The following is a 25,431-nucleotide window of genomic DNA, read 5'->3' as shown; positions in this document are numbered from 1 at the left end:
TTGGAACACCCTGGCATGGCTGTCTAGTACTGTCGCCATTGTGCGGTCTTCCTGTATGGGATGTGTAGCTCGAACAGTTTTAATCATTGTCCAATCTAACTTTACTTTTCGCAACCATTCTCGTCCAAAAAGAGAGAGAGCGTCACCCTTAACCACATACAGGGGGCGACGTGCCCTTTGTTTGTTGAGACGCACGTCTACTTTTATTACCCCCAAGGGTGTCATAACCTGCCCTGTATACAATCTCAACAGTAGGTTGGTGGTACGGAGGCGTAACTGGCTAAATTTAGCATTGTATAGTTTTTCTGAAATGATCGACACTGCCGCACCTGTGTCTAACTCCATTTCTATAGTTTGTCCCTCCACTTTGGGTCTAACCCAGATAATCGCTGACGCAGCGCTATTATGTTTAACGCTTTTTTCTACCTTCACTACATGTAAGCCTCCCACCCCATCTGAATCTGTTGTCTCTGGGTCGCTGGGCTTAGTCTCCGCCTCTACCTGATCGGCCCTCTTTTTGGATTTTCCTTTCGTTTTCCGTCCCTTTTTAACCCCAAAAAGATGTGTTGTCTTCGGTCCCCCTTTATCCTCCCTGCACATACGAGCTATGTGCCCCCTTTTTCCACAATTGTGGCAGGACTGGTCCTTGTAAAAACATTCCTCCATTTTGTGATTTACTCTACCACAACGAGTGCATTTACGGCCCGGTGGCAAGGAGAGAGAGACAGCGTTCACCTTCTGTGAGCTACTAAGCTGTTGAGATTCTCGTGCCACTGTTTCTATTGAAACTGCTAGTTCAACTGCTCTTTGGTATGTTAAATCCTTCTCTGTTAACAGCCTCTTTTTAATCGACTCACTGTTCAACCCACACACTAACCTGTCTCTTAGTGCATCCTGCAGGTAAGCTCCAAATTCACAGTGCTCTGATAATTTTTTTAGATCTGTTACATACTGTGTAATAGTTTCCCCCTCCCCCTGATCTCTCTTATGAAATCTATATCTCTCCGCTATCACTATGGGCTTTGGGGAGAAATGTGCTTGCAACAATGTCACTACCTCATCATACGTTTTCGTGCCCGGCTTCTCTGGGGCGATGAGGCTGCGCAGTAGACCGTACGTCGCCGGTCCCATCACGCTGACAAACACCGGCAGCTTCCTCCCCTCATTCAGTCCATTTGCTGCCACGAAGTGCTCAAACCTCTCCACGTATGTCGACCACTGCTCCGTTGACTCATCAAAGGCGTCCATCTGTCCCAGGATGCCCGCCATGCTCGCAGGTCGTCCCGACGTGAGCCGTACCCCCGCTGCTATGCGGAGCTAATGCTAACCAAGCTAAGCTAACGCTAGCCGTCGATAAACTCCGCGGATTCGCCGCCACCCGCCTCTTAATCCGTCGGCAGGCGCATCCCATCATCGTCGCCAATTATTGTATACTGACTGTTAGTATGTAACACTAACAGTCATACTTATATTTCACCTTATCTATGTAATCACGAGAGCCAAGTCGGGAGCTGGTGTAGACGTTAGACAGCTTTATTTCCACACACCGAACGGAAGTCCAACCCAACATATATGAACCCACCTGGCACTCCCCCTGGTGGTCACTGGGTGTAACCATGCAGACAAAACATACAGCTCAATACACAACAGTGGGGGTGGGAGGAGTCTCTGCAGATTTTCCGAGCCCTGGTCAGGCAGCGGCTTTTTGCGATCGCCTGGATAGGAGGAAGATGAGTCCTGATGATATTTTCCGCTGTCCTCGCCACTCTCTGCAGAGACTTCCAGTCTGAGGCACTGCAGGCTCCAGTCCAGACAGAGATGCAGTTGGTCAGTAGGCTCTCTATAGTGCCTCTGTAGAATGTGGTGAGAATGGGGGGAGGGAGCTGTGCTCTGTTCACCCGACGCAAAAAGTGCATGTGCTGCTGAGCTCTTTTTACAAGAGCTCCGGGTCATATTGTCAGTTATCTGCACCCCCAGGAACTTGGTGCTGCTTACGATCTCCACTGCTGTGCCTCCACGGCACAGCAGTGGAGATCAGTGGAGAGCAGTTCAGTCATCACATTAAAATATTACTGTATGTCCACGTTATGCACACTTTCTAACATGTTCACATTTTTGCACGCAGAAAGGCTGTGAGGCACATTGTGCTGACGACCAATTTCGTTGTCACAACAACCTGTGCATCTCAAAAAAGTGGTTGTGCGACGGCCAAGAAGACTGTAAGATGGGAGAGGATGAGATCAGCTGCCAGGGAACAGGTACATAGAACATTGCTGTCTTTTTCTGGAAAAAAAAACCAACCCAAAACCTTCAGTTTAAAAATATATTTTCCTCAGTTCAAGGGTAAATATCACCTGAAAAAAATGGCTTCAAGTATGAAAAAAGATGCTCCCTGGTCATTATTTGCACATTATAGTCACTATTGCTTTCTCATGTGAGTGATTGTTTTTGATCATGTGTTCTAGAATAGCTCTTTTCCCGACCGGTTGTTACCGCCAAAGGTGTAACTATGAGTCAGTGATAATGAAATGTACTGTGCTCATTCACAGTGGTCCCTTCATGTTCTGTGAATGAGTATGTGTGTGCTAGTGGAGGGTGCGTATCTGCCACCCTGCGATGTGACGGACATGACAACTGCCTGGATGGCTCAGATGAGGTTAGTGCACTTTGTACATCATTGAGCGGACATTATGTACAAAATCGCTGCAGTCGGAAGGGTATTCATAGGGCCACATTTGTCACGGTTTACCTGACACATGAAACGTGACACATTGGAGGGGGTGCACTATCCACTTTAGCCGCCAGATGGCAGTAACGTGTTGAATATCTTTAAAAAAAAAACGTGTTTTGTGGCAATTCCAACTTTGATCACAGCGTGCTATGTAGAGTGGTACTTTCCATCATTTTCAGCAGACTGCATTGCAAAATGATAAACACCCCCACCCAGGAATGGGGACATATGAATCCCTTCCCTACTGTACGTGAGAAAATGTAGCTAAAAGATTACATGTACTCAATATTGACAGACTGGCTGTGTGAAAGAGTGCAGAGAAGATGAGTTTCTTTGTCAGAATCGTGCACACTGCATTCCTCAACGCTGGCGTTGCGATGGCATTATGGACTGTATGGACCACAGTGATGAGGAAAACTGCAGCCAAGGTGCGTGTGATGCATTGCATTGATGATTTAAGGCAGGGGTCTCAAACTCGCAGCCCCTGAGACGATATTTTGCGGACCCCAACGTGATATAAAAGTCCCCTGTTAGTTATATGAATGGCACTTTACAGAAATGTGTGTGGACTAGGGTTGTACGGTATTAGTATAGTACCGCGATACTAATGAATAGTTTTCGGTACTATACCGTCTCTGAAACGTACCGGCCCCACAGCCCACCGCGTCAAAGTCTCGTCGTGACATTGCTGGTTTACGAGCAGAGGAGCATGTTCGGCGGCACACAATCACAGAGTACTTACAAGCAGACACAGTGTGTAGACAGAAAAGGGAGAACGGACGCGTTTTGGCTTAAAAACTAACTATAAAGGTGAAGTTATAACACTGTAACGCCCTCAGGAAGAGATGCTTTAAGAAATGGCTAGCTATCTAGCGGCTAACGTCCATCCGCCGTCTGCAGTGTTTTAACTACTTCTAAATCACTAATCCTGGTCTCCATGGTGACAAATAAAGTATGTTTCTTACAAGTATCATCCCTGCAGGATGAGGAATAGCTAAACATGCTTCACTACACACCGTAGCTCACTGGCATCAAAACGTAAACAAACGCCATTGGTGAATCCACACCTAATATCCACTGTAATGATACCAAGTACAGGCACGTATCTAGTCGATACTACTATGATTACGTCAACATCTTCTTTCGTTTTTTATTTATTTATCAGGAAATATGTCCCTGGACACATGAGGACTTTGAATACGACCAATGTATAATCCTGTAACTACTTGGTATCAGATTGATACCTAAATTTGTGGTGTCATCCAAAAGTAATGTAAAGTATCCAAACAACAGAAGAATAAGTGATTATTACATTTTAACAGGAAGTGTAGATAGAACATGTTAAAAGAGAAAGTAAGTAAATATTAACAGTAAATGAACAAGTAGATTAATAATTAATTTTCTACCACTTGTCCTTAATAATGTTGACAAAATAATAGATTGAAAAATTATACAATATGTTACTGCATACGTCAGCAGACTAATTAGGAGCCTTTGCTTGTTTACTTACTAATAAAAGACAAGTTGTCTAGTATGTTCACTATTTTATTAATAGACTTAACTGCAATAAGAAACATATGTTTAATGTACCTCAAGATTTTTTGTTAAAATAAAGCCAATAATGCCATTGTTGTGGTCCTTTTATTTAGAAAAGCACCGAAAAGTATCGAAATAATTTTAGTACCGGTACCAAAATATTGGTATTGTTACAACACTAGTGTGGACCTCAACGAATCTACCAATCACGGTGGGGTATATGGCTCTCGGATGCGGGACATCGACCAGGCTTGACGCAAGCAGAGAAACATTTCTCAATGAGTGAAAGTTACAGCAGTGTTGCCATGGAGAGTTTTCTTCCATGCCTGGCTGGCTGCCTCATTTCTGTTTGACACAGGCGGACATTCATCCCTGTGCGCTGCTGCGTTCACAACACCTCCAAAAAAAAGTTATTAAAGTTGCTACCCAGCAGGACATTATAGGTATAGGTCATTGCTTACTGTGGTGGATTCCAAAAAGCACAGAGGACAAGAGTGGTGAGTGCGACAAGTCCTTTATTGTCCACACTGTCAATGATTTAAAAAAAAACTAAAAAACTACGGTGCTAATAAAACAAAAAGGCACTGCAACAAAAGACTCAGGTGTCAGAACCTGACAGTGGAGAACAATCTGTCAGGCTTTTATTTTGAATGTTTTTTTTTTTTACCTCTTGAGTCATGGCAATACAACAACGGCTATAACCTGACAAATAGGCGAAAAGGTTCCACAAAAAGTGAACAAACCGAAAATCACTCCGAAAGGAGGAAACAAAAATATTAATCTCTGACTATACTTAGCGAGGAATATCATTATGAAATTTAACAATAACAAAAAACGTTCCAAAAGGAGGGAGAAAAAATGGGCTATAAAACTTCTACACTGTTTTTAATCTAGAAAAATAGTTAACAAAAATTAACTCAAATATGAGAAAAAGAAGGCACTGTAAGAATAAACTAAACTGACCACTTCGACATGCAAAACTTTATAAACCAAAATTCACTCTGCTTAAGAGGAGAAAAGGAAACTCAAAATACCAACAAGGAAATTCAGGATCAGGATACTCAAAGCAAGACGAGACAAGGCTTGGGCATGAAGCTAGAGATGCACGAGACAACGAGACATTCTGGCACATAACAAAGGGAGACGCGGACTATAAGTTAAGTTAAAGTTAAAGTACCAATGATTATCACACACACACTAGGTGTGGTGAAATTTGTCCTCCTGCATTCGACCCATCCCCTTGATCACCCCCTGGGAGGTGAGGGGAGCAGTGGGCAGCAGCGGTGCCGCGCCCGGGAATACTTTTTTGGTGATTTAACACCCAATTCCAACCCTAGATGCTGAGTGCCAAGCAGGGAGGTAATGGGTCCCATTTTTATAGTCTTTGGTATGACTCGGCCGGGGTTTGAACTCACAACCTACCGATCTCAGGGCAGACACTCTAGCCACAAGGCCACTGAGTAGGTGTGACACATGGGGGTAATGGGGAACAGGTGGAAACAATCAAGGATCAGGGATGACGTCAGACTGATGACACGAAAGGAAGGGCAAGTGACCTGAAACGAGAGGAGAGTTATTTTTCAAACTAAAACATGAATATCACAAGACAAAAACCAAGACAAGAACTCCCTCACCGCGGTGTGACATGACATCAGGCACAAAATCACAAAACACGATGAGCAGTCAAACAGGCGGGCTGCCGAGACGGGCAGGAAGGCCCTTAGTGTCCGTCAGCAACAACAGTCCCTGATAGCCCGGACCAATTGTAGGGTCACACCGTTATTTGTGGGTCATTATTTTGTATTTGCATTGTATTTGCGTTGCCTCACACGATGAACACCACATATTTTTCTGTTTGATTTTATTTGTCTTGTATTACTATTATTACAACAACAACATCACAGTGTCATTTTCGCTACTTTTTCGAGTAACAGCACTCCGGTAGCAGCTTTTTGCACTCGCTATCCTGGAATTTTGTACCATCTACAAATGCCATGGTGTTCATGTCATGAAAGACATCGACATCGAGGGCAAAAAAAAAGGAGACTGCTACCAGGCTAGTATCTGCCACCGTGCTACTCAACAGGATGAAGCGGAAATGACGCATATTGGGGAAACGAGGTTGTCCGTGCATCGAGACGTTCTCCGTGCGTTGGTTAAACACGACACCAAGTGTAATTAAAATACACTCCGCATCCCCAAACATGTACCGTATTTTCCGGACCAATGGGTGCACCGGACCATAGGGCGCACCGGATTATAAGGCGCACTGCCGATGAATGGTCTATTTTTGATCTTTTTTCATATATAAGGCGCATTAAAGAAGTCCTATTATCATATTATTATGATTTTTATCTAAACTGATAACACTTCCTTGTGGTCTACATAACATGTAATGGTGGTTCTTTAGTCAAAATGTTGCATATATCATGTTTTACAGATCATCTTCGAGCCGCTTTCTGACAGTCGCTTCCGGATGCGCCGTTTTGTGGGCGGTCTTATTTACGTGGCTCACCTTCGGCAGCGTCTTCTCCCCGTCATCTTTGTTGTAGCGGTGTAGCGTGCAAAGATGGGAGTGGAAGAAGTGTCAAAAGATGGCGCTAACTGTTTTAATGACATTCATGCTTTACTTCAATCAATAACGGAGCAGCATCTCGTCATCCGGAAACAACAACACCGGAAATGTTTCCCGTGAAAAACCGTCCGACCGGAACTCTAATAACTAAAGTTCCTTGGGTGAATAATGTAACCTCACCACACCGGTATGTTTTAGCGCTTTCATGGCGAGTTTACTGACAGATATAAGTAAGAACTTTACACTACTTTATATTAGAAATGGCAACAGCGGAGGATGAATGCCACATAAGAAAAACAAAAAGAAGAAGCTTATCAACTACGGCGTCACCACGGACTACAAAGGCGGACGCACACAATTTTTCAGGATGTATGCAGATCCCAAATACAGATCAGCAGATACTAAAAGGTAAGAAAAGTTGCTTTTGCATAATATTGCGAAACAAAACACCAGATAATATGTCTTACTTTATACACACACCATAATAATACTCGTATGTTGAAGCACATCAAACTGTGCAGCCTACACTCATCTCTTATGTTTGACTGTCATCTACTGGTCACACTTAGCAGTTCACCATGTACCAAATAAAATTGCTTCGAGGTGGGTAAGCTCAACCAAACTTATTCCGTACATTAGGTGCACCGTGTTATAAGGCGCACTGTCGAGTTTCGAGGAAAAAAAATGATTTTAAGTTTGCCCTACAGTCCGGAGAACATGGTATGTTCTTATTGTTTTATTATTACTTAATGTGTTTATTTAATTTGTATCTTATTCTGTGTTAAAAAAAATTAAAATAAATACATTTGAGAGAAACTTTTTTTTTTTAACAAAGCTTTTCTTGTGGAATACTTGATGCGGCCCAGCCCCACCCAGACTCTGCCTCCAGCGGCCCCCGGGTAAATTGAGTTTGAGACCCCTGATTTAGAAGAATCATCATATACTATATGGCCAAAAGTTTTCGACAAATCTCTAAACTATTTAAGGTTGGATTCCTTATTTTTTTAGATTATGTAATCATTTAGGCACAACACTTAATCATTTTTTGTGTAATCAGGTCAGTAACTCCAGATGCAGAGCCGGACAATTGGATGCCATTGCTACAAGCTGTTGTTAATTTTACTCAGAACAACAAAAATACCAACAGGGCCTAAACATGGCATTTGGAAAAAAATAAAGGCACAATGTGCAGGAAGTCTGGGAATCTAAGAGGAAGCACAAAGAAAATAGAAGTACAAATACAAAGGTCAAACAAAACAGTTCCAACTTAGCAGGAATAGTTTAACGAAGGTAATTTTCTATTACAACATGACTGTGCCACAGTTCACATAGCATGTTTCATAAAGCATGACTGGATCAGTTTTGGTAAGGAATCATTTTTGGGCCCTGACCTCTCAACCAGAACATACACGATAGATTTTTCTCAAGGCTCAGGTCCAATATTAGTGCCTCTGACAGCATTACCTGGATGAGTGTTCCAAAAAATCCCACTATCCAAACTCTTATAGAAAGTATTTCTGGAAGAGCAGAAGGTATCTTTGCTCCAACAGGAAAACCATTTTCACTTTCTGTAGGAGTAATAGCTAGTGCTTTCGTCCATATAGAGTAAGCCTAAATTGGAAGAACAGAACAGCTATTAGATGGGAAAGTGCTTCTCACCTATACCTGTCACGGACTTAAAGAAGGATGGGAGAAAAAACTACATTTTTTGAGTAACACATTTTGTTCACTTGAATAGACTTTTCTGTTAAAGTTGGCGTTAAACCGTTTTTTCTTTTTTCTTACTTTGTGTGATTGTAGGGGCATTCTTCTGTCGGGCTGATGAATTCATTTGCAATAACACCTTGTGCAAACTGCACACATGGGTGTGTGATGGCAGGGACGACTGCGGAGACAATTCGGATGAAGACACAGACATGTGTGGTGGGTTGGACTGCATATTTGTTTTAATGTGGAAACAGTGTTATTGTGTTTTTTAAGAATATTTATGATTTTCTACTATTTCCCCACAGTAAGTATTTCAGTGTTATTTCAGCCAAGACGGCCTGCAGTTGTTTAGTTGTTTTTCTTAAAATCACATAGCGTTTTGTTTTGCGTCTCCTTTTACCCCCAGAAAAACTTGCTTGTCCTCCAACGAGGCCATTCCGCTGCAGAAATAATCATGTTTGCCTGCGCGCCGACCAAGTCTGCAACAAAGTGGATGATTGTGGTGACAGCTCTGATGAAGAAGAGTGTGGTGAGTACACTATGCATTGAATTAATTAGAACGTTCTAGTGTTTCTTTTCTCACATAATGTACTTGAAGCTAGTATGAGTATTTAGTTTGACCCAAGTAAGTAGGCCCAAATAACTTCCTGATAGTAATCATGATTTAAAGGCCTACGGAAATGATTTTTTTTTATTTAAACGGGAATAGCAGATCCATTCTATGTGTCATACTTGATCATTTCGCAATATTGCCATATTTTTGCTGAAAGGATTTAGTAGAGAACATCGACGATAAAGTTCGCAACTTTTGGTCGCTGATAAAAAAAGCCTTGCCTGTACCGGAAGTAGCGTGACGTCGCAGGTTAAAGGGCTCCTCACATTTCCCCATTGTTTACACCAGCAGCGAGAGCGATTCGGACCGAGAAAGCGACGATTACCCCATTAATTTGAGCGAGGATGAAAGATTTGTGGATGAGGAACGTGAGAGTGAAGGACTAGAGTGCAGTCCAGGACGTATCTTTTTTCGCTCTGACCGTAACTTAGGTACAAGGGCTCATTGGATTCCACACTTTCTCCTTTTTCTATTCTGGATCACGGATTTGTATTTTAAACCACCTCAGATACTGTATCCTCTTGAAAATGAGAGTCGAGAACGCGAAATGGACATTCACAGTGACTTTTATCTCCACGACAATACATCGGCGAAGCACTTTAGCTACGGAGCTAACGTGATAGCATCGGGCTTAACTGCAGATAGAAACAAAAGAAATAAACCCCTGACTGGAAGGATAGACAGAAAATCAACAATACTATTAAACCATGGACCTGTAACTACACGGTTAATGCTTTCCAGTTAATGCTGTTGCTAACGACGCCATTGAAGCTAACTTAGCTACGGGACCTCACAGAGCTATGCTAAAAACATTAGCGCTCCACTTACGCCAGCCAGCCTTCATCTGCTCATCAACACCCGTGCTCACTTGCGTTCCAGCGATCGACGGAGCGACGAAGGACTTTACCCGATCATCGATGCGGTCGGCGGCTAGCGTCGGATAGTGCGTCTGCTATCCAAGTCAAAGTTCTCCTGGTTGTGTTGCTGCAGCCAGCCGCTAATACACCGACCCCACCTACAGCTTTCTTCTTTGCAGTCTTCATTGTTCATTAAACAAATTGCAAAAGATTCACCAACACAGATGTCCAGAATACTGTGGAATTTTGCGATGAAAACAGAGCTTTTTGTATTGAATACAATGGTGTCCGAATACTTCCGTTTCAACCATTGACGTCACGCGCATACGTCATCATACATAGACGTTTTCAACCGGAAGTTTTGCGGGAAATTTAAAATTGCACTTTATAAGTTAACCCGGCCGTATTGGCATGTGTTGCAATGTTAAGATTCCATCATTGATATATAAACTATCAGACTGCGTGGTCGGTAGTAGTGGGTTTCAGTAGGCCTTTAACAACAGGTAGATTCCTCTTTGACAGCAAAAAATTGTTTGCTCGCACCCAATAATCATAACAATAAGAACATCTACAAATAATTGTGAATTTACATGAGTTGGGAAAATATTTAGTAGCTATTATAAAAAATGGTAGAAGTTGAAAAATGTAGTTATTTTGATGTGTCACTACTCAGTCAAAGTCCAGTCCAGTTTATTGTTGAGGTGAACAGGTATTTAAAAGAGTCCGCTATATCTACGTCTGATCTCTGGATGTTTACCGATGTGCATGGTGGTGCTGATCGCCAGAAGTCAATCACAGGCTCCTCTGTCTCACTGGTGTTCAAGGGCAGGTGATTACATGCTCACCAGTCCAAAACCTCAGATGTCTTTCCAGTATTCCTGCTCACTCCTGTCAGAAACAGCCCACCACTGCGGAGTCGTCCGAGAACCTATGCAGATGGCAGGGGTTGGATTTGTGTCTGAAGTATATACAGTGAACAGGTAGAGTGACAACACCCTCTCGTGGGGAGCCTCAGTGTTGCAAACTACCACATCCGAAGAACAGTTGTGGAACTTTCGTACTTTGGTCTGTCGGTGAGGTAGTTGATGATGGTCCACTTCTGCCTTGCTGGCTGGATTGTGTTGAAAGCACTCGAGAAGTCATAGAACAGGCATTTCATTGTGCTTCCAGTAGTTTCTATGCAACTGGTGAATGATGGCATCATCTACCCCAATGCTTTGACGGGAAGCAAATTGCAAAGGAGCCATTGCTGACAACGTCAGCCGGCAAAGGTGGCTAAAGATGATCCTCTCCATGTTCTTCATGAGGTGGGAGGTCAAAGCAAAAGGTCTGCAGTCGTTGGGCTCCTTAGGATGTGATGCTTTGAAACCACGTAACAGGTCTTTCACAGGGTGGGAACTTTTTCCAGACCGAGGCTCGTGTTAAAAATGTACTGGACCATGCCAGTGAGCTGGTCCACAATTTCCCTACGTAAATTTGAACTAATGACATCTGGATTTGTCGGTTTCCTAACCTTGTTCCTTCCCAACTCCCTCCTCACCTGATCCAGACTGATGGAAAGGTGGGTGGGTGATAGCTGGTGTTCAGTGGGGGTGGGACGGGAGTATCACTGCGGCCAGAGTAAAACCTTTTGAAAAAAGCATTCAGTTTGTCGGTCCACTTTTTGGTCGACAGAGGCTTGATGCCCACTTCCACCTTTTCCGTGACCTGAAATCTGTTTTAGGCTGGTCCACACTTTTGCTCCAGCCGTTGTTCCAGTTTTTCCTTGTAGTCCTTATTACACCTCCTGATCTCATATCTAAGCTCCAGCTGGCCTTTCCTGATCTCTTCCTTGTCCCCTGTGGCAAAAGCCCTCTTCTTCTCATTCTGCAGGGCTTTTAACTCCGAAGTGATCCAGGGTTTGTTGCCGGGAAAACACTGCATCTTCTTGGAGGGCACAGTGTTTTCCACACGTAAGTTGATGTGGTCTATAATGCACTCTGTCAGACTGTTGAAGTCCTCTCCATGTGGGCTGCAGAGTATGTCCCAGTCTGTGGTGTTAAAAAAGTCCCTCAACCGGTCACAGGCCTCATCCGTCCACTTCATCACAGTTCTATTTTGTGGTGGCTGTTTTCCCACCACGTGGGGTGTAGTGTGAGAGAAGATAAACACGGTTGTGTGTGATTAGAGCGGCAGAGAGCGAGGAGAGGGGTGAATGCGTATGCATCATTGACATTTGCATACAGCAAGTCCAAAGTTGTATTGTCCCTTGTGTGGCACTTCACATACTGAGTAAAGAGCAATTTGTGGACAATGCTTGAATGCCGATGTCCATGTTAGGAAAACAACCAATTTAGATTAGCTCGTCTTACTCCACTAAGAAGAGTGGTCAAATATAGAGATAGATAGATTCCATGATTTTGTTAAACTGTCCCAATTGTTGGTACTTTTGTGTGTTTTTAATGTGGTAATACATGTTAATTGTTCAAAAAAATTTAGATTTTCTTTAAAATTTACAACAGAGCTGTGCTGTCCTGTTGTCATTTTGTTTTCTTACAAATATGTGTCCTTTTTTCAAGTACCGTACATTAGCTGCAATTCCAAGACATGAGATGGCAGTAGTGTAGAGGCTACGGTGTGTTGCCTTTGTCAGGAAGTAGAGATGTCCGATAATATCAGGCTGCCGATAATATTGGGCTGCCGATATTATCGGCCGATAAATGCTTTAAAAAGTAATATCGGAAATTATCGGTATCGGTTTCAAAAAGTAAAATGTATGACTTTTTAAATTGTCGCTGTACGGAGTGGTACACGGACGTAGGGAGAAGTACAGAGCGCCAATAAACCTTAAAGGCACTGCCTTTGCGTGCCAGCCCAATCACATAATACCTACGGCTTTTCACACACACAAGTGAATGCAAGGCATACTTGGTCAACAGCCATACAGGTCACACTGAGGGTGGCCGTATAAACAACTTTAACACTGTTACAAATATGCGCCACACTGTGAACCCACACCAAACAAGAATGACAAACACATTTCGGGAGAACATCCGCACCGTAACACAACATAAACACAACAGAACAAATACCCAGAACCCCTTGCAGCACTAACTCTTCCGGGATGCTACAATATACACCCACCTCAACCCCGCCCACCCCAACCTCTTCATGCTCTCTCAGGGAGAGCATGTCCCAAATTCCAAGCTGCTGTTTTGAGGCATGTTAAAAAAAAAAAATGCACTTTGTGACTTCAATAGTAAATATGGCAGTGCCATGTTGGCATTTTTTTCCATAACTTGAGTTGATTTATTTTGGAAAACCTTATTACATTGTTTAATGCATCCAGCGGGGCATCACAACAATATTAGGCATAATAATGTGTTAATTCCACAACTGTATATATCGGTATCGGTTGATATCAGAATAGGTAATTAAGAGTTGGACAATATCGGATATGGGCAAAAAAGCCATTATTGGACATCTCTATCAGGAAGTAGTCTTTGCCATCAAGCGAAATGCATCATTTGTGTTTTTTGTTGAGCCTGACAAAGTGTTTTAACTGTAAGTACTGTATGTATTACACACCAGCTGTTTGATTGCAATATGCATCTTAGTTGTAGTTTGCACTACCTAATTTAAAAGTGTTGAAATCGCTAATGTTATCGGTAGCAGCATGTTTATGGCAAACCAAAAGTAAATTAGCATCAAGCTAGCAAATGTAAAGTGAAGCCATCTTGCTTTGCTGGCATTGAACATCGTAGCATTGTCTAAAGGCAGACCGGCTGAGTCCGCTCTCAGTGTTTGATCCCTGGCCAAGTGCCAAGTCTGCAACCGGACGTGACATCACGTCCAACAAAAGATAGTAAAATATGCCAGCCTTTGATTTTACGTAAATCGGTACCAGATAGTACCTATGGACTTTGGGCGGTAACTATAAAAGTACTGAATTTGCTACCCATCCCTTGCCTAGATATTTATTAGGGGTGCAGATATATTGTTGAGCTTGTATGAAGAGAGAACATTTGAAATACATACAAACTCTTACTTGAGATGCCCTAATTAGTACTTGTTACATTTGAACAATTTTGTCTCATTATTAATCAGTGGGAGCCCGCTGCTCTTGTATAGTTCCCCTCAACACGATGACAACCATTTCACGTTTTTTTAACTGCTGTTTAATGTGTTATGATTGCAGACTGTATGGGGTTTTGCAATGCATTTCAAATGAACTATAGTTTTGTTGGACAAATCTTATGAAACTGCTGAATCTTTTTACTATGACATCCTGGTTTTATTTCCTGCAATGTAAAACTGATTTGAGTGATGGCACAGGGCAGGCTTGAGTGAACAGGACAAATGACTTCATTCATATTTCACTCTTTCATTCGCTCTTTCCTCCCTTATCTTCCTCTCTGATTTCATTGATCTGATCGTTAATCTTCCACTTCACTCCATTACCTCCCTCTATTGTACGCCTCTTCCCTCCATCCATCTTTTCAATCTCCCCTCAATCCTATCTGGTTGTCCTTCCATCCTGCTATCACTTAATGCTGTTCCTTACCAATTTCCCTGCGTAGAGGTTTGATTTCCCTTTATGTTTGTATTTTTCTAGGAAAGATGACAGTTGTGCGTATAAGGGAACTGACAACAAAAAAATTAAACATGCATTTGGGACCCAAACGTTTTTAAAGGTATCTCTGAGGTAGTGTATATGATGAGAGTGAAGCTTTTGGTGAGGCTTTTTAAAGTAGCTCTCAATTATTTTTCACATTTGTACTCCTGTTATGTTTTAAACCTCAAAGCAGCAAGTTGTGTTTTTCTGTTTTGCTATAGTATCGCATCTGCGGTCCCCTCCAAGGTTTCTCATTGTATCCCATTGGATTGACTTTTTTCTTGCCCTGATGTGATATCTGAGCCGAGGATGTCGTTGTGGCTTGTGCAGCCCTTTGAGACACTCGTGATTTAGGGCTATATAAATAAACTTTGATTGATTGATTGATTGATGTCCAGCGAAAGCTAGGGTCTTTAAAGGCCTACTGAAACCCACTACTACCGACCACGCAGTCTGATAGTTTATACATCAATGATGAAATATTAACATTGCAACACATACCAATACGGCCGGGTTAGCTTACTAAAGTGCAATTTAAAATTTCGCGCAAAATATCCTGCTGAAAATGTCTCGGTATGATGACGCCTGCGCGTGACGTCACGGATTGTAGAGGACATTTTGGGACACCATTGTTGCCAGCTATTAAGTCGTCTGTTTTCATCGCAAAATTCCACAGTATTCTGGACATCTGTGTTGGTGAATCTTTTGCAATGTGTTCAATGAACAATGGAGACAGCAAAGAAGAAAGCTGTAGCTGTATTTCGGCCGGCTGCAGCAACACAAACACTTAGCCGGTGTTTCATTGTTTACATTCCTGAAAGATGACAGTCAAGCTTTACCATTGGCCTGTGGAGAACTGGGACAACAGAGACTCTTACCAGGAGGACTTTGAGTTGGATACGCAGACGCGGTACCATGAGTATGCAGCTGCGGCTTCCAAACATTTGATCGCTTGCCCGTACGTGCGTGCTGCTATGTGCATGTCACGTACGTAACTTTGGGGACTTTGGGGAAATATATGTGCTGTATGAACTTTGGGGGAGGTGAACGGTACTTTGGGCTGTGGGATTGAGTGTGTTGTGCGGGTGTTTGATTTGTATTGGCGGGTTATATGGACGGGAGGGGGGAGGTGTTTGTTATGCGGGATTAATTTGTGGCATATTAAATATAAACCTGGTTGTGTTGTGGCTAATAGAGTATATATATATGTCTTGTGTTTATTGACTGTTTTAGTCATTCCCAGCTGAATATCAGCATCTTCCCTATCTGAATCGCTTCCACTGCCCTCTAGTCCTTCACTCTCACTTTCCTCATCCACGAATCTTTCATCTTCGCTCAAATTAATGGGGAAATTGTCGCTTTCTCGGTCCGAATCGCTCTCGCTGCTGGTGGCCATGCTTGTAAACAATGTGCAGATGTGAGGAGCTCCACAACCGGTGACGTCACGCGCATATCGTCTGCTACTTCCGGTACAGGCAAGGCTTTTTTATCAGCGACCAAAAGTTGCGAACTTTATCGTCGATGTTCTCTACTAAATCTTCAGCAAAAATATGGCAATATCGCGAAATGATCAAGTATGACACATAGAATGGACCTGCTATCCCTGTTTAAATAAGAAAATCGCATTTCAGTAGGCCTTTAAAGTATTTATTAGAAATCCCAAATAACATCAGATTACAGAGGAGAAAAGTTTACGCCGTTTCAGAAAGAGCAAGAGAGTCAGAGGAGCACACCAAAATCTACCAGATCTTTATACCTTGGAATGTGAGAAGAGTGGGGAGGGGTTGGGCGAAGAATGCGCAAAATGCACTTTATCTGATTGTGAACATAGCAAAAACAGGAATGTTTTGATCAAACATAGGACAGGCAGTATCAATCCTAAACTAAATCCGTTTGAAGAGTAACCTCAGACCAAAAGATGAATACAATATAATTAAGTGATATTCCCACATCACAAAAGTCTTTGTCCTCTGCCTAAACACGGTGGGGGTTTGACTATAAGGACCAAGTGGAGGGATTTCCCATGGGCTTCAGGAATGTATCAGGGCCATAAAAATGTCTAACAAAAAAAGGCACAAGCAGTTAAGGCAAAGAGACACTACACAAACACTTAGACTAAAATTGTGGTTTGGTCAAGTGATTACTAACGTATTCAATTTGCCACAACACCACAATACTGCTGGTGCTGAGATGACCATATGTGGATCTGGCTGTCTATTCTGTTCTCACTTCTGCGCAAAACTCTGAGCTGTATAAACACCTCTACCTGAGGCCGGATTTCACTCCCGACCCAAAGTGTATAGTCCACCCTTTTCCGGCTGAGAACCAATCCCCTCAGATTTGGAGGTGCTGATTATCTTCCCAGAATCTTCACACTTAGATGAAAACTTCCCTAGTAAATGCTGAAAGTCAGCTCTATGAAACTTGAATCAGGACCACATAATCTGCAAATAGCAGAAACTAAATCCTCGGGCCACCAAACTGCTGTCAACACCTTGGCTGTGACTAGAAATGTTCTCCTTAATATGATGACCATTAGCTATGCTGTGAACAGGCTTGATTTACTGCTGGCAATTAAGCTCCTGTGCTGATTGTCCAGAGACAGAATGGCACAGAGTGTCAAGAGGGACTTTGGTCGAATGCTTTTTTTTCAAGTCCTCGCCACTTGGATTACTTTACAATGACAAGGAAGTGAGTTGGCGTTTAGTGGACAATTTGCAATGGAAAAGAGCTTTCCTCCAACTCTCCCACAAACTATGAAGCATTGAATTGTTTAAAATCTTGTTATGCAGGGTTTTTGGGAATATAGTATTTCACAGAGATGCTCAACAAAACAGAAATACTGTTACAGAAACTGGACGGATTTATGATCTTGTTATGCTAAAGCACAAAGGGAACATAACAGCTGATTAATTTAATAATATGGGTGCACAACATTTTTAGTCCATTGAAGTATTTAAGTTTTGAAGGTCTTGTCTTATGAGCTTATGTCTTTGGTTGTCAAAGCAGAAGTGGCGGCTGGAAGACCTCGACCTTGTGGGAAGACCGAGTTCAGCTGCAGTAACAGACGATGTATATCCATCCAGCTACAATGTGACCTATTCAACGACTGCGGAGACGGTGGCTCGGAAGAGCAAGATTGCAAAGCTTGTAAGTCTGCCACCAATTGACTAATAAATAAGCAAACTGATCAAAGATGCAGTCAAAGGAGATGAAAAGTCCCAGTGATGCCACAATGTTATTGTAAAGTGCATCATATTCAATTTAGCTGTGATGTTTGTTATTTATGCTATTGTACGTATGCCTTTTTATTTAGATAGGTTGTGCGTGATGTGAAAGAGGATGACGTCCTTTTGGCTTTTGCACATCAAGAGAAAAGCACAACGGGTGTCTGAGATGGTGAGGATGGTTGTGTAATCAAAGTCCCGTCTTTGTTTGCAGTTTCCAGCGGAGATGTATGTAGTAAGAAAACAAATCCATGTGGAGAGGATGCCATATGCAACCAGACAAATACCAATGCAGTATGCCAATGCAAACCAGGCTTCAAGAGGAACCAGAAGTCAGGCCAATGTGACGGTAGTAGACAATCCTCGTTGTCCTTTACTATTGTTTATGTAAATAGCATTGCTATTGTTTAACACCTTACAGGGAAAAATTACTGGTTCTGAATACCATAATAGTATATATATATATATATATATATATATATATATATATATATATATATATATATATATATATATATATATATATATATATATATATATATATACACACACACTACCGTTCAAAAGTTTGGGGTCTCCCAAACAATTTTGTGGAATAGCCTTCATTTCTAAGAACAAGAATAGACTGTCGAGTTTCAGATGAAAGTTCTCTTTTTCTGGCCATTTTGAGCGTTTAATTGACCCCACAAATGTGATGCTCCAGAAACTCAATCTGCTCAAAGGAAGGTCAGTTTTGTAGCTTCTGTAACGAGCTAAACTGTTTTCATATGTGTGAACATGATTGCACAAGGGTTTTCTAATCATCAATTAGCCTTCTGAGCCAATGAGCAAACACATTGTACCATTAAAAGACTCGAGTGATAGTTGCTGGAAATGGGCCTCTATACACCTATGTAGATATTGCACCAAAAACCAGACATTTGCAGCTAGAATAGTCATTTACCACATTAACAATGTATAGAGTGTATTTCTTTAAAGTTAAGACTAGTTTAAAGTTATCTTCATTGAAAAGTACAGTGCTTTTCCTTCAAAAATAAGGACATTTCAATGTGACCCCAAACTTTTGAACGGTAGTGTATATATATATATATATATATATATATATATATATATCTTCACTTTTTTTAATTTTAGAGTAACGTTTAGTGGGAAAGGGCAGCACGGTGGTACAGGGGTTAGTGCATGTGCCTCACAATACGAAGGTCCTGAGTTCAATCCCGGGCTCAGGATCTTTCTGTGTGGAGTTTGCATGTTCTCCCCGTGACTGCGTGGGTTCCCTCCGGGTACTGCGGCTTTCTCCCACCTCCAAAGACATGCACCTGGGGATAGGTTGATTGGCAACACTAAATGGTCCCTAATGTGTGAATGTGAGTGTGAATGTTGTCTGATTATCTGTGTTGGCCCTGTGATGAGGTGGCGACTTGTCCAGGGTGTACCCCGCCTTCCGCCCAAATGCAGCTGAGATAGGCTCCAGCACCCCCCGCGACCCCAAAAGGGACAAGCGGTAGAAAATGGATGGATGGATTTAGTGGGAATCTGCTGCAAAACACTTGGAAACTACTTAAAAATGCATCTACAGGCTGTCCTCGTATTACGATGTTCCACGATACGACATTTCATGGAAACGAACGCATTCTCATAAATAATACTGTACAAAAAATAAAAATCTATTAATTATGTGCGTACAGCGGAATAATACGTAGCTGGTTTGTGTCACTACGCTGAGAAAGGACAGCATCACTTTGTTTCTTAAAATTAAAATGTTACATTTCAACCTTCATTGTGTCCCCTGCATGAGACATAGACTCTTCTGACAGCAGCGCATAAAATACAAGAAAAGAGAAAGGGAAAATTAAAGTGAAATTTATGAACCCTAAAATGCCGCTTAAACGCTGAGACCATCATCAAGGAAAAAGAATGACACCTTGAACATGTGGAAGGATCAGCTCCTATGAAATGGATAGTGATAATCCCTGGCCGTGGGTTCGATTCCTGGCCAGAGTTGCATCAGGTGTAAATATACGGTACATTCTGTAAGATTTACTGACACTAACACTCGTTCGTAGACCGAGGACCTCCTATATTAGCAAACAGGTAAGCATGTTCTCAATAATGTGCTTACAATTGTCAACACATAGCATTGTTACTTGATTTAAACCAGCTTTGATTGCTAATGTTTGCTATTTGCTGTTAATCTACTCAAAGTATGATTTACGATGACAATTTAAGACAATCTCGTCTTAATCTGAACAGTCCGGTTGCGATCGATTCAATGCCCTAAGAATACAATTACCTAGATGAATGACAATATTCACAGGGACCTTTTGCATATTGTTCGCGTTCTAAGACATTTCTAACAGTAAACTATGTCATAAAAACACCACAACGATGCTACAAAGATAACTTACCAGCTTTAACACCAGACAAAAGTTTATTTAGCCTAGCCACCATGCATGTTGTACAAGTATGGTTCATATGTTCAAATGTTTAAAGGCCTACTGAAATGAATTTTTTTTATTTAAACGGGGATAGCAGATCTATTCTATGTGTCATACTTGATCATTTCGCGATATTGCCATATTTTTGCTGAAAGGATTTAGTATAGAACAACGACGATAAAGATTGCAACTTTTGGTATCTGATAAAAAAAAGGCTTGCACCTACCGGAAGTAGCGTGACGTAGTCAGTTGAACATATACGCAAAGTTCCCTATTGTTTACAATGATGGCCGCATGAAGTGAGAGAGATTCGGACCGAGAAAGCGACAATTTCCCCATTAATTTGAGCGAGGATGAAAGATTTGTGGATGAGTAAAGTGCAAGTGAAGGACTAGTGGGGAGTTGAAGCTATTCAGATAGGGAAGATGCTGTGAGAGGCGGGGGTGACCTGATATTCAGCTGGGAATGACTACAACAGTAAATAAACACAAGACATATATATACTCTATTAGCCACAACACAACCAGGCTTATATTTAATATGCCACAAATTAATCCTGCATAAAAACACCTGCGTGTTTGTTATGCTAGCTCCTAGCTCCTCTGCTAGCTCCTAGCTCCATAGAACACGCCAATACAATTCAAACACCTGATCAACACACACAATCACTCAGCCCAAAAGACCGTTTACCTAACCCAAGGTTCATAAAGCTTATATATTTTTAAAAAGTTACGTACGTGACGCGCACATACGGTCAAGTTATCGAATGTTTAGCAGCCAAGGCTGCATACTCACGGTACCTGATATTCAGCTGGGAATGACTACAACAGTAAATAAACACAAGACATATATATACTCTATTAGCCACAACACAACCAGGCTTATATTTAATATGCCACAAATTAATCCTGCATAATAACACCTGCGTGTTTGTTATGCTAGCTCCTAGCTCCTCTGCTAGCTCCTAGCTCCATAGAACACGCCAATACAATTCAAACACCCGATCAACACACACAATCACTCAGCCCAAAAGACCGTTCACCTAACCCAAGGTTCATAAAGCTTATATATTTTTAAAAAGTTACGTACGTGACGCGCACTTACGGTACGGTACGTGTTATGCTAGCTCCTAGCTCCTCTGCTAGCTCCTAGCTCCATAGAACACGCCAATACAATTCAAACACATGATCAACACACACAATCACTCAGCCCAAAAGACCGTTCACCTAACCCAAGGTTCATAAAGCTTATATATTTTAAAAAAGTTACGTACATACGCAAAAAAAAGCCAAAGCTGCATACTCACAGTAGCACGTCTGCGTCTTTGTCATCCAAATCAAAGTAATCCTGGTAAGAGTCTGTGTTGTCCCAGTTCTCTACAGGCGTCTGTGTATCCAAATCAAAAGTCCTCCTGGTTAGAGTCTCTGTTATCCGAGTTCTTCCATCTTGACTGCATCTTTCGGGAATGTAAACAAAGAAGCGCCGGCTGTGTACTGTTGTGGCTGACTACGTTCGAAAAATACGTCCATTTCGCACCGACAACTTTCTTCTTTGCTTGCTTGGCTTCCTTCTCCATAATGCAATGAACATGATTGAAACAGATTCACGAACACAGATGTCCAGAATACTGTGGAATTATGAAATGAAAACAGAGCTTTTTCGTACCGGCTTCAATGTGGAAGGCATACCCGTGTTCGTCGGGCTACGTCACGCGCATACGTCATCCTCAGAGGCGTTTCGAACCGGAAGTTTAGCGGCAAATTTAAAATGTCACTTTATAAGTTAACCCGGCCGTATTGGCATGTGTTATAATGTTAAGATTTCATCATTGATATATAAACTATCAGACTGCGTGGTCGGTAGTAGTGGGTTTCAGTAGGCCTTTAAGAAAGTCTATGTTTGAACACATTGTGACTTTGTGTAAAAATACATATCCATATGAACCACAAATCACCTCTTCATATTCCCCTGAGCTTGTAACAATAAGTAGCAAGGTAAAACTATGTGTCCACAAAACAAGGAAAACAACGGTATCAAAGCAAATTGTATTACACTCAAATCCGCATAATTAACCCTTTTGATCTACATGCCTCAAAAAAATTCAACAAAACTATGTCAAACAAGAAAATATCAGCAATTTTGTCTCAGAACATATTCATTATCCAAGTTGTCACTTGGTCAGTCAAAATAAAGTAAAGGAAGTTGGCTCCTGTTGTGACAATTTGAACTCTTTGTCTTTCAAACATTGAATGTTGGAATGTGCTCAGAAATGGAAGTCTGTGTTTTCCAGGGCAGTTCTGACAGCATTCTATTTACATGTTTTCAGTGGTTATGTAGCTACTAAGCAACAAAAACACTGCATACAGAAAAAACACAGACATAAACATGGTTGTATCAGACAACGATCATATCTAATTTCAGATTCCTTCAACCTTTGCCCTTCTTTTTGCTGATGAAATATTGCAACTATTAACTCAAGCATCATTGTTTTTAAACTGTGTTTAATTGTGCTCTCTTTATTTATTTTTTTAGAGATGAACGAGTGTCTACAGTTTGATACTTGTCCTCATCTCTGTACCAACACTAAAGGATCTTTTAAGTGCTCATGTGACAGAAATTACAGGGAGATCGATGGTAACTGTGTAGCAAAAGGTAAGAAGCTCATATAGTTCCATAGTCAGTCTGTCATCCGTTTTTTTCAGATGACCTTCATTTAGGAGTACAATTCTGTCTTTCTAAAAATAAATCCAAGCTTATTCTGTGTTGCTTTCTTTTCTTTAATTACTCTCCTGGCAGGACCAGAAGATCGAGTGCTCTACATTGCTAATGACACTGAAATCAGAAGTTTTGTGTACCCATTTAACCAGAGTCATGGACACAAAGTACTCACAGAAATTGAGGACAATGCACGCATTATTGGAATGGATGCTTTGTTTCAACACCAAAAGTTTATCTGGGCTACCCAATTCAACCCTGGTGGAATATTCTATAAAGAAAGTCTGGAACGAAGTCAAACTAAAACAAATGTCAGAAATATTGTAAGTATATCTCTTCTTTATTTAACCTCTTAAGGCCCAAGCTGTTTGTTAACCTGTTTTTTTTATTTCTCTTTGCTATTTGGGCTTATTGGACCCTAATTAGAATAAGAACTAAGAATCATCTTTTGATATGATGTACTTAGTCCGTAAGTAACAAATGTGTTCTTCATGTTTAGTGACATGCTAATTCTTATTTTTACACTTTTTTTTCCAAATTCCATTGTATGTTAAACTCTTCTGACACCACCAGATGGCAGTATAAGTGTCCACATAAGCGGCAATAAGACCCAATTCAGTAGTGTACACAATTTTGGAAATAAGAGCTAAAAGGTGCTGTCCACGCATGTGGCCACTAAGCCTTTAGATTAAAGAAAATTGTGATGCACTCAAAAAAACCTTGATTTTTCAATTGAACATAACTTAAAAAACAAAAAATTTGGTTATTGAATTATTATTGATTGATAACTCATAAAATTTACATTTGATTAACAATGTTCACTGAGATATTAAATATACCTTAATACTAATACTATAATAAAAAAAACACTATTTTACTGCTAAGGGTTGCAGTGCTAGACTACTTCATATAAAGAGGTGCCTTTTTTATTACTGTATTTTCCTGACTATAGAGCGCACTGGTATAAAAGCCACACCCACAACATTTTGGACGAAAAATATTTGTTTCCATCTATTAGCCGGTACCGGACTACAAGTCACAGATAAATACGTTGTGAAATGAGATATTAATATAGAAAGATTTTGTAAATACTTATTTATATACCTTAATTGTTTCCAAACGGTTCCTGTAACACGGCAGTAAAACGGCTGCTCAAACAAAACAGAAAAGTCCACAGTGACATTTTGGGGAATTAAAAAAAATTTGGGGAATTTTGAAACTGAAGCGATACAAAAAGAATGCCATTGTAAGTTAATAATACTAACCGCAACATGTAAACATGTTAGCATATTGGCTAATGCTAACAACGATAGATTGATTATGTACGACAGCACGTACAAATATGCATGAAAAACACTACCATTAAACATGTGACGGTTTTGTAAATATGAATAGATTTAGTTATATTGTAAAACTTACAAACCATACAAGTAGAAACGCTATGGATGATTAAAAGATGGAACAGCATTATACTTCCGGTTCAAGGCACGAAACGGAAATACTGTAGGCTTTCAACTTGCAGCACCTTTAGTGAGTGAATCCTTCCAAAAGATGGCGGCATAGCACAAACAATAACACACCTTTTCGGGTCTCTGTGTTGGTTTTACTACTCTGTAAGTTTTGTTGAATACTAAACATTATTGCCATTAGCGAAGAAAAATCCATATTTAGCCACACCTTTGTATAAGCCGCAGGGTTCAAAGCTCGGAAAAAAAGTAGTGGCTTATAGTCTGGAAAACACAGTACCTTCAGTTAAGTTAGATGGAAAAATATTAAAAAACATCTCCCAGTAAGATAACTTCTAAAGGGCTGAAAACTACAGCCACAATATAAAACGTAATTAACTAATATCTGTCTGATTGTGTCAATCAATGATGTACCAACAGGTAATAGTACATCTGACTTTTCAAATTGTGTCAGTGTTCAGACTTTCGACGACCCAGAGACATTTCTGCTGACTGGATCACCGGAAATATCTACTGGACGGATCATTCACGGATGCACTGGTTCAGCTATTACACAGCACATTGACAAAATTACGGTACTCCATAAATGTTGGACAACTCAAGGGACCAAATTGCACCCGCTTGATTACCGACATCGCAGGAGAGCCTTATGCCATTGCTGTCAGCCCAGTCCGTGGGTAAGTGCTGTGGTTGTAGTCCGATATTAAAAGTATACAGTACAGTGGTCCAAGTTCTTCTGTACAACAGGAACACTGTTAATCTCCCAAGTTTTGAACTGAATTTGGGGGTTGGTATGATGTCATTCCCAGCCCAGATTTAGCCCCTGAGCGGCCAGGTTACATACAGGTTTTGGGTTGGTAGCAGTTGGGTCTTGGTCCCTTTAGTGTGTGGTGTCTCTACAGGGGTCTGGGTGTATCACTGGCTGATTGGCCCTGGGCCAGTGCAGCACCATTCCCTGCTCTTTCCCCTCTA

The 25,431-nt window shown here is 41.2% G+C and overlaps 1 protein-coding gene across 1 annotated transcript in view; it reads left to right on the top strand.

Annotated features, from left to right (window-relative positions):
• Positions 1 to 25,431, top strand: part of LOC133663276 (low-density lipoprotein receptor-related protein 1B-like) — an 872,326-nt gene that overhangs the window by 782,144 nt on the left and 64,751 nt on the right. Inside the window, 11 exon segments of the mRNA XM_062067630.1 lie at positions 2,126 to 2,258; positions 2,550 to 2,656; positions 3,027 to 3,159; positions 8,643 to 8,765; positions 8,956 to 9,078; positions 17,623 to 17,763; positions 18,055 to 18,189; positions 22,811 to 22,930; positions 23,075 to 23,316; positions 24,914 to 25,019; positions 25,022 to 25,136. Coding sequence (XP_061923614.1) covers positions 2,126 to 2,258; positions 2,550 to 2,656; positions 3,027 to 3,159; positions 8,643 to 8,765; positions 8,956 to 9,078; positions 17,623 to 17,763; positions 18,055 to 18,189; positions 22,811 to 22,930; positions 23,075 to 23,316; positions 24,914 to 25,019; positions 25,022 to 25,136 — 1,478 coding nt within the window.

The sequence above is a fragment of the Entelurus aequoreus genome, linkage group LG13, assembly GCF_033978785.1.
Source record: "Entelurus aequoreus isolate RoL-2023_Sb linkage group LG13, RoL_Eaeq_v1.1, whole genome shotgun sequence".
NCBI lineage: Eukaryota > Metazoa > Chordata > Actinopteri > Syngnathiformes > Syngnathidae > Entelurus > Entelurus aequoreus.
Note: the sequence above shows the minus strand (reverse complement) of the source record. Positions and strands in the feature narration are given on the sequence as shown.